Genomic DNA, 10,773 nt, shown 5'->3' with positions numbered 1-10,773 from the left:
CACAATAAACCCATAACCTTAACAACAAATCCTTAACCTAAACAACCAACCTGTAACCTTAACAATCAATGCATAACCTTTACAACCAACCATTATCCTTAACAACGAATATTCTAAAAGTACAAAAAGAATAAAAAATAAAAATAATAAAATAACAATCCTCTTTAATCATTTCAATATCATCAAAGAAACATCATCATAGAGAGAGAGAGAGAGAAAGGATTCATAACCTTAACAATTGACCCGTAACATTAATAATTAATTCGTAACCTTAACAATTAACCCGTATAACAATTGACCCGTAACATTAATAATTAATTCGTAACCTTAACAATTAACCCGTAACTTTAACAATCTCCCAATACAAACAACCAAAATAATGTAACCTTAACAATTAACCCGTAACTTTAACAATCTCCCAATACAAACAACCAAAATAATAAAAAATAATAAAAAATAAAATAATCATCATCAATTATTTCAACTATCATCTTAGTGCATCATGATAAAGAGAGAGAGAGAGAGAATAAAAATAATAAAATAATCCTCATCGTATTTTAATAAAAAGAGAGAGAGAGAGAGAGAGAGAGAGAGAGAGAGAGAGGATTCATAACCTTAACAATTGACCCGTAATATTAACAATTAACTCGTAACCTTAACAATTAACCCGTAACTTTAACAATCTTCCAATACAAACAACTAAAATAATAAAAAATAAAAATAATAAAATAATCCTCATCAATCATTTCAACTATCATCTTAGTACATCATGATAAAGAAAGAGAGAAAACAAAAATAATAAAATAATCTTCATCATATTTTAATAAAAAAAGAAAGAGAGAGAAGGGTATTATGGTCTTCACATATTTTAATGTCTTGGTCATCATATTTTAATAAAAAAAGAAAGAGAGAGAAGGGTATTATGGTCTTCACATATTTTAATGTCTTGGGTTTTGTGTTTTGGAAAAAGAAAGAGAGAGAAGGGTATTATGGTCTTCACATATTTTAATGTCTTGGGTTTTGTGTTTTGGGGGCTCAGATAACATAATCTTTATTTTTAGGGGTAAAATACCCATTGACAAAGTCTTGGAGGTGGGAAGCACATTTCTTTGGCTTTTGGGGGCTGGAAGCATAAATGGGTATGTTTGGTATCAAGCATAAATTTTGTGCTTGGTAGTGAAGTATACACAATCCCCTTCACTCATTCAAATGGGGGACCACATTCATATGGGTTGATGAGTGCATGGGGATATGCAACAATTTGAATGAGTGAAGGAGATTATGTCACCTCACTACTAAGCACAAATTTATGTAATTGGTACCCAGCATACCCATTTTTCTATATACATGTGTGTGTGTTCTTGCAAATGATGAATTTAACATTTGCTAGATATTTCACAAATATAATTTTTTTTGGCTCTATTATAAAAAAATTGATAAAACTTGCTAATTTGTGTGTTATTTCATTAGCTGATTCGAAAATTCACTCTATAAATAATAGTAAAAAACTTCTCGTTGGAATTTTTATAATTAATTATATGTAAAAATTATATTATCAATTTGGCTATAGGTATAACTCTGTAATAGTACGCGCATCAACACACTGACTTGACACTAGTATAATTATTAGCGCAAAGTTTGTGCAGTGAACATATGGTAAGAAAAACCAACGACAACTTTTCCCCCAGTAAGAAAGGCATGAATCACACGCCAGAACCAAAACTTATAACTAACGGTTACTCAACAGAAAAGAGAGAGAGAGAAACAGAGAAAAATGAGGAGAGAGAAAAATAGAGAAAGCTTCAAAGCCGAGAAATGCGGCTACTTGCCGCCACTTCTTTATTTCACGAAAACAAATCAAGAAAATTAAAAATAAATAAATAAACCTCCTCATAAAAGTCTACCTCCCAAAAAAGAATATTTAATACAAAAATAGTTTCCGGAAAAAAAAGTCTAAAAACAAGAGGGAACCCATTACACTAGAGAACAATAGCTACCCTCTAAAAACTACCCAAAAGCTAAATCAATACCCAACAGTTGTGCAGATTTGGGACTCCCCCTCATTTTGCTGTGCTAATCGATCATGATACTCTCACCCTCTCTCTTTTTCTTCTCTACTCTTTGGTTGCGTATGGAGAAATACTTACGATGAAAAAAGTCAGCGTCTCCTTCGTATATATACAAAAATATTTATAAGACATCTTATAATCTCTCTCTCTCTCTCTCTGAACTCTTTGTTTTGCTTTGCTTCATTTAACTAGCTAGAGTTCAGAGAAAATCTCTGCAACCCTTTTCTTTCTTCTTCTTTTTTCTCTCTCATGCACGCTCTTCTTTCTAATTGATATCAAAAGTTATGTGCGACTTCTTCTGGCAGATCAGGAACGACGGCGTTGATCATGGTCTCTGAACTCTTTGTTTTGCTTTGCTTCATTTAACTAGCTAGAGTTCAGAGAAAATCTCTGCAACCCTTTTCTTTCTTCTTCTTTTTTCTCTCTCATGCACGCTCTTCTTTCTAATTGATATCAAAAGTTATGTGCGACTTCTTCTGGCAGATCAGGAACGACGGCGTTGATCATGGGATGAGATGATCGCTCAGCAGCAAAAGCTAGTGAGAGTTGGTGATGAAATGAAGAGGCCCTGCAGCAGCCTCTTTTCGAGGGTGCTGCAGATCTCACCGGCAAAAGTGCCCTTGCCGCTGTCGCCGAGGGCGATAAAGCCGATGCCGACGATCGGCGATATGGTCAAGCTTGAACACGGTGTGCAAATCTCCCCTCGTGCTCCCGGGATGAAGAGAAGGTAAACAATAAATTTTATTAACTCTCATATATCAAACTTTTTGTTTTTTTGGGACAAATAGTGGTAGTGGATTTGTTGAGCTGAGCTTTCAATTTAGTTATCTGAAACTTTTCCACAGGATCAATCTCTGTCAAGGCCCAAACTATATTCCCATGATCACCAAACTTTAAATCCTACTTTTTGAATAAATTCCAAGACACAGAGTTCTCTTTTTATCACTAGAGTCTAAGGATTCCTCGAGGGGATTTTGTATTTGATTGGTTCTTTTGGTGCAAAACTTTTGCAGAAAGAGCCAGGCAAAGAAAGTGGTTTGCATTCCAGCGCCAGCAGCAGCAAGCAGCAGGCCAAGTGGAGAAGTGGTGCCATCTGATCTATGGGCTTGGAGGAAGTATGGACAGAAACCCATCAAGGGTTCCCCTTATCCTAGGTAATTTTCCATTTTAATTACTTATATATATACTCGCTTATTATCATATGCTTAAAAATAAATATACATCGATGGAATTTATAAAGATTAAAAATTTCTAACTCCTAATGCAAGAGGAAAGGGATGTGTTCAAGGAGTAGGGAACACGTACAGTATTAATTTCGATCTCCTTCTGTCTTATTTATTCTTTTTCTTTATGCTTTCTTCTCTCTTACTCCAAATCATGGGTAACCCCTTCATATCTTTGCTCCTTTACTTCTCCTCATCATCTGATTACTAAAGTCACTAGCTTATTTATCAAAAATAAGAGCATATTAACAATAACTCAAGGTAAATTAATTAACTTATTTTTTCATAATCAATTAAATGAATAATAGACACTTAATTATTCATTTCAGTTCCTTGTCACTAAATGAAAACTTTTTTCCATAAGCTTACTTACTCTTTAAATGCCTTGTCAATAAGCACGACATTCTAATAATATATACAATCCAAAAGTACATAAGTTATATCAGTAGGATCAAACACTAAACTCTATTATGAATTTTGCCTTCATTTATTGAATATATAATTTTTATCAATATAGCATCCCAACAATATCAATACATAATTCATAATAACATGCACTATAAACTAACAGTTTATATCAACAATTTACACAGGCACTAAATTTGATTTGCTTTAATCTTCTAGAATCTCTCAACTTTTATCAATAACTAACCATTGGTATCAAATTGCTATAATTTGATCAATGTTAACATCAAATTTTGTACAATTTTCAGGGGCTACTACAGATGCAGCAGCTCAAAGGGATGCTCGGCAAGAAAACAGGTAGAAAGAAGCAGAACTGATCCAAATATGCTAGTCATCACCTACACATCTGAGCACAACCACCCTTGGCCTACTCAACGAAATGCGCTCGCGGGGTCCACAAGAACACAGCCGCACAAGAACTCCTCCACCTCTTCAACCTCCAAATCCTCAACCTCAACTTTGAAGGAAGAGCCTAAAAATATCAACCCTAATACAAATTCAAGTTCAAGTTTGCCTACAGTTAAAGAAGAAGTCGTTAGTGGAATGGATAACGTAACGGTTGACAATGTGTTCTACAATGAGCCAGCGTCAATGGCTGGTTCGAGCCAACCCGATGATTTCTTTGCTGATTTGGCTGAGCTTGAACCCGACCCGATGAGCCTTATTTTCTCGGGGTCAGGGTTCGTTGGACAGAAGCCTGAAACTGATCAGGAGAAGGAGAGTAGTAAGGGATTGGACCCTTTCATTGATAATATGTTTAATTGGTGAAGGTTTGATCATAGAATGTTTATTACTTACTTAGTTGTTAATTAGCTTACGTATTGGTTTCGGGGCTATTTTTAGTTTTTAGTTTCTTTTCCTTATTTTCTAGGGCTAATTGCGGATAGACCTTTGTCGTAGTTCTATTATATATTGCAAATAGGCTCCTTATTGAAATTTTCAACTCTTTTATCGATCCTTGGAGAAAAGAGAAACTGTTTTTCGACAAATAGATCTATATATATGCAATGAGCAATAGTAGAGGGATCTATCCGCGATTGGGGAGTGTATATATATGCAATGAGCCATAGTAGAGGGATCTATCCGCGATTGGGCAATACTATAAGGTGGTACATCAGCAATTAATTAACCCTATTGTTTAAGGAATGGAAGAGAGCCTACAACCCTGCATAGTTTGGGGGTGGATTGTGGGGAGACCCACATATATGGGGATGTTGGAGGATGAGACAGAAAGCTGAAGAACAGAAGCTTTCAACAGTTAGAGATGGCAAGTACATGTCTGAGATGTGACAGAAAAAGGCTAGATTAATTACATGGAGAACCTGATGTAAATTGTTCATAAAAAAAGGGTTATGAATTTGCTTCTTATCTTTTCATTTTCACACCTTATTCTCTCTCACTCATTCTCCATCTTTTCCCCCTCTCTTTTTTCAAACTATGGGAGTGACAGATGATTTCGAGTCTAGTGGTCATACAGTAGTTCCTTATTGATAAACAGGAGCTTTTTCCTTTGGTGCACTCGCTGGTGTACTTTGACAAGATTGGTTAAAGGTACAGGTGTTAAAAACCTGCAGTGTGAGTGGACAGTATGAGAAATATTCACTTTCTTAATCATAAATAATTAAACAGTAGTATATAAATAATTATGATTTATTCCAATAGAATTAACATCATATCTTTGTAAATTATACTCAATTTTCATTTGTTTCTTTTGATAAATCATGATCGCTCATTAAATAATAGACAGTTATAAGACACAGAAGAAATTATCTTTTTTATTAGAATTCCTCACCAACTTAGATTATTCTAGAACTTCTTTCTAGTAACATCCTACAAAATATCTACCAAGAAGTTTCTAGGAAGATACAAGTGTATGGCTAGTATTTATTCTTCTAGAAATTTCTGAGTAATGTATGGCTAGGATTAACTCTTCTACACACTTCCTAGCCCTCTTAAACAACTATAAATAGGGGTCTTGGGCTCACATTTGGGTAAGCAAGGAAGAAGTAAGCTTGAAAGCTTGAGTGTGTAGTGTAGGCTTGTGTGAGTGTTCACCAAAATAAAAAAGTTGTGTGAAAGTGATGTGCTCTTGTAAGAGCAAGTATTGTACTCTCTAGTGTCCTATCAATAAAAGTTTCCTTTTGTGTAGAGGGTTATATTCTTCAAATTTTATCAAAGTGGTATCAGAGCATGGTTCGATCTAGACGGGCCAATGGAAGGTGCTCGTGTACGAGATGGGCGAACATGATCCAGCCACAGATTCCGAAGCTGATGAAGACCAATTATGATAAGTGGAGTATCCAGATGAAAGTCTTGCTCGGCTCGCAAGACTTGTGGGAGCTCGTGGAGAATGGCTACACTGAACCAGAGAGTCACCTACAGCAGAAGCAACTCTCACCACCACACAGAAGAGTGAGATGAATGAGGTCATAAAAAGAGACAAAAAGACTGTGTTCCTAATATTCCAAGGCGTAGATGAATCATCGTTTGAGAAGATTTTCAACGTCATGTCCTCTAAAGAAGCATGAGAGATTTTACAAAAATCCTATCAAGGTGCGGAAAGAGCCAAAAAGGTATGTCTCCAAGCATTAAGAGTTGAATTTGAAAATTTAAAGATGAAAGCTACAGAATCAATATCAGACTATTTTAGTAGAGCTCAGACAATAACTAATCAAATGAAGAGAAATGGAGAAGCAATTATCAATATCAGACTATTTTAGTAGAGCTCAGACAATAACTAATCAAATGAAGAGAAATGGAGAAGCAATTAATGATGTAAGAATTATGAAGAAGATACTTAGGACATTAGACTCTAAATTCAAATATATTATTCCGGTAATACAAGAGTCTAAAGATCTTTCCGAAGTTTCTATTGATGAGCTACAAGGTTCTCTGCAAGCTTACGAACAAGATATAAACATCAGTTCAAATCAAGCGGAGAATCTAAAGCAAACCTTGCAGAGTAAGATGGCTATTAAAGAAGATAGTCGAAGAGGACGTGGAGGCTACAGAGGCAGAGGCTCTTTTCGAGGTGGCTCAAACTTTCAGCAAGGTCGTAGGAGACAGTACCAAGGAGGCCAAGAAAATCAAGATCGAAATAGAGATCGTGAACAATCGTTCGATCGAGGACGAGGTCGTGGCGCACAAGGACGAGGACAAGGAAGAAGTTACCAGGAGGACAGATCTCAACCACAGTGTTACAAATGCAAGAGATACGGCCATCTCAACTACGAATGCTGGGAGAAACCAAATCAAGTGGCAGAAAAAAATAACTTTGTAGAAATGGAGCAGCCAGACACTTCAACAATCCTGCTGACGTACCAAGAGAATGAAAGCAAGAATCAAGATATCCGGTATCTGGATTCAGGTACCAGTAACCACATGTGCGGCATCAAGGAGTTCTTTACCGAGCTAAATGAGACGGTGCAAGGAGATGTCACTTTTGGAGACCAGTCAAAGATTCCAGTAAAGAGCAAGGGTAAGATAATGATGACAAAGACGGACGAGAATAGGTACATCTCTGACGTCTATTATGTTCTAGTACTACGAAATAATATTTTGAGCCTAGGCCAGCTCCTTGAAACAGGCTATGATATACATCTAAAAGACTTTGTCCTCACTATCATGAATAAAAATAAAGTAATTGCAAATGTGAACATGTCTCGAAATAGACTGTTTGCCTTAAATATTCATATTGACCCTGTCAAGTGCTTAAAAATGATTATGAAGGATGAGTCTTAGCTCTGGCATTTGAGATTTGGGCATTTTGCATTCAGTGGCCTGAATCTTCTGTGAAAAGAGAAAATGGTAAAAGGATTGCCGCAAATCAACCATCCGAACCAGCTATGTGAAGGTTGTATGAAGGGCAACCAACATAGAAGAAGTTTCGAAGTTGGAAAGTCAAGAAGAGCAACAGAGCTACTACAATTGGTCCACACAGATATTGCAGGACCATTTGAAGTCATCTCTTTTGGAGGAAATAGGTACTTTCTCACATTTATTGATGATTATAGCAGAAAAACTTAGGTTTATTTCTTGAAGGAGAAATCTGAAGCTCTAGAGAAATTCAAAGAATTCAAGGAGATGGTAGCAAAGCAAAGTGGGTACCACATCAAGGTGCTTTGATCAGATCGAGGTGGAGAATATACTTCGAATGCATTCAACAATTTTAACAAGCAGTACGGGATAATTCATCAACTCACTGTCGCCTACACACCACAACAAAATGGCATAGCAGAACGGAAGAATTGCACCATTCTTGATATGGTTAGAAGCATGTTGAAGAGCAAGTACTTGCCGAAGACTTACTAGGCTGAAGTCGTGGACTGTGCAGTTTACCTCCTCAACCGATGTTCGACAAAGAGCGTAAAGTTCAAGACACCATTAGAGATGTGGAGCAACATCAAGCCAAGCGTCAACCATCTGAAGGTGTTTGGGTTCATTGCATATGCACACATCCCAGAGCAGAAAAGAAAGAAGCTAGACGATCAAGGAGAAAAGTGCATATTCATTGGGTACGAGAGGAGGACAAAAGCATACAAGCTCTATAATCCAATTACAAAGAAGATGATCATTTTAAGAGACGTGGAGTTCGATAAAGAAGATTATTGGAAATGGACCGATGAAGACAAAAATATTAAAGGTGTGTTCTTTGAAGATAATGATGATGACTTGCAGGAGGTTGGAAGACCAGAATAAAGTCCACCTAATAGTCCAGCTCCATCAATCCCAACATCGACGACGCCATCATAACCATCCAGCTCAAGTGAAGGAAGCTCTTCAGGGGGGGCAACAAGGAGGATGAGAAGCCTAAGAGATCTGTATGATGATACAGAAACTGTCGAGATGATGGAGGAGTACACATTATTCTATTTGTTTGCAGAATGTGATCCGGTCAGCTATGAAGAAGCTGCTCAAGAAGACAAGTGGAGAAAAGTCACGGATGATGAGATCGAGGCAATCAAGAGAAATAACACATGGGAGCTCACTATCTTACCTGAAGGCCATAAACCAATTGGAGTAAAGTGGGTGTACAAGACAAAGACAAATCAAGACGGCAGAATCGAGAAATACAAGGTCAGACTTGTTGCAAAGGGTTATAGTCAGCGAGAAGGAGTTGACTATGAAGAAGTGTTCGCACCAGTCGCGAGGATTGACACCATCCGACTCATTATCGCATTGGCAGTACAGAACCGGTGGAAGATCTACCAGATGGATGTGAAGTCTGCATTCATGAATGGCTACCTAGAAGAAGAAGTCTACATCAGGCAGCCATCGGGGTACAAGGTGAAGAACCAAGAAGATAAAGTTTATAAGATGAAGAAGATATTGTATGGATTGAAGCAAGCACCCAGGGCGTGGAATACCAGAATTAATACATACTTCCAGAATAACGGATTCTAACAGAGTCTGTATAAGCACTCTGTCTATACCAAGAAGAAGGATGGAGACATTATGATCGTATGTCTCTACGTGGACGACATGATCTTCACCGGCAACAATCCAAAAATGTTCGAGGAGTTCAAAAAGAATATGATCAGGGAGTTCGAGATGACTGACATTGGAAAATTATCATACTTTCTTAGAGTAGAAGTATCACAATCTGAGAGAGGAATCTTCATCTCTCAGAAAAAGTACACAAAGGAGATCCTTCGGAAGTTCAACATGAACAACTACAAACCAGTTGCAACTCCTGTCAAAGTCAAAGTGAAGCTGAGGAGAGACTCACCGGGAATCTCTATTGATCCAACTTTGTATAAGAGCTTAGTCGGAAGCCTACGGTACCTGACCATCACAAGACCCGACATAATGTTTGCGGTTGGACTGGTGAGCAGATTCATTGAGGAGCCAAGGCAAGAACAATTCAAGATGGCCTAGAGGATTCTCAGGTATGTTCAAGGAAACATTAATGAAGGATTATTTTACTCACAAAGTGTTGATCCAAAACTTGTCGGCTACACCGACAGTAACTATGAGGGAGACTTGGATGAAAGAAAGAGTACATCCGTCTACATGTTCAGCATTGGATCAGCAGCCTTTTCTTGGTCATCAAAGAAGCAGTCGGTTGTTGCTTTATCAAGTAGCGAAGCAGAATACATTGGTGCATCTGCAGGTGCATGTCAAGCGATATGGCTTAGAAATCTAATGAAGGAGCTGCAACATGAACAAGAAGCACCAACAAAGATTCTCATCGATAACAAGTCAGCTATTGCACTTGCCAGAAATCTGGTAGCACATGGACGGAGCAAACACATAGAGACAATATATCATTTCATCCGACATCAAGTTAAAAATAAGACTGTGATGCTAAAATATTGCAAGTCTGAAGACCAAATCGCTGATCTTCACCAAGCCACTAAAGACAGAAACATTTTTGAAGCTTAAGAAGAAGCTTGGACTTGTGAGAAATAAAAGTTGGTGATGAGGGGGAGTATTAGAATTCCTCACCAACTTAGATTATTCTAGAACAACTTTCTAGAACAACTTTCTAGAACTTCTTTCTAGTAACATCCTACAAAATATCTACCAAGAAGTTTCTAGAAAGATACAAGTGCATGGCTAGTATTTATTCTTCTAGAAACTTCTTAGTAATATATGGCTAGGATTAACTCTTCTACACACTTTCTAACCCTCTTAAACAACTATAAATAGGGGTCTTGGGCTCACATTTGGGTAAGCAAGTAAGAAGTAAGCTTGAAAGCTTGAGTGTGTAGTGTAGACTTATGTGAGTGTTCACCAAAATAAAAGAGTTGTGTGAAAGTGAGTTGCTCTTGTAAGAGCAAGTATTGTACTCTCTAGTATTCTATTAATAAAAATTTCCTTTGTGTAGAGGGTTGTATTCTTCAAATTCCATCAATTATGGTTTTAACTGTAGGGGGCCTGAATCATAACTATTAGAAACTTGGCTTCTTCTCTTCGTCTTGTAGCGTAATGGAATTGAGACTTGGATTTGATTTTTCATTGTTCGAAGCTTTCAAATTTTTCCTAGGTTAGTGGAGGTCATATTTCAGAATTTG

The 10,773-nt window shown here is 37.2% G+C and overlaps 2 protein-coding genes across 2 annotated transcripts; both read left to right on the top strand.

Annotated features, from left to right (window-relative positions):
* Positions 2,585 to 5,123, top strand: LOC109836925 (probable WRKY transcription factor 35). The gene is made up of 3 exons (XM_020404968.1): positions 2,585 to 2,796; positions 3,083 to 3,223; positions 4,006 to 5,123. Exons 1-3 carry the CDS (start codon positions 2,585 to 2,587, stop codon positions 4,523 to 4,525), a joined length of 873 nt encoding a protein of 290 aa, XP_020260557.1. The 3' UTR covers positions 4,526 to 5,123.
* On the top strand, positions 6,443 to 7,498 carry LOC109838347. The gene has a single exon (XM_020406798.1). The coding sequence runs from the start codon at positions 6,443 to 6,445 to the stop codon at positions 7,496 to 7,498; it is 1,056 nt and encodes a 351-aa protein (XP_020262387.1).

The sequence above is a fragment of the Asparagus officinalis genome, chromosome 4 (genome assembly GCF_001876935.1).
Source record: "Asparagus officinalis chromosome 4, Aspof.V1, whole genome shotgun sequence".
Classification (NCBI taxonomy): domain Eukaryota; kingdom Viridiplantae; phylum Streptophyta; class Magnoliopsida; order Asparagales; family Asparagaceae; genus Asparagus; species Asparagus officinalis.
Note: the sequence above shows the minus strand (reverse complement) of the source record. Positions and strands in the feature narration are given on the sequence as shown.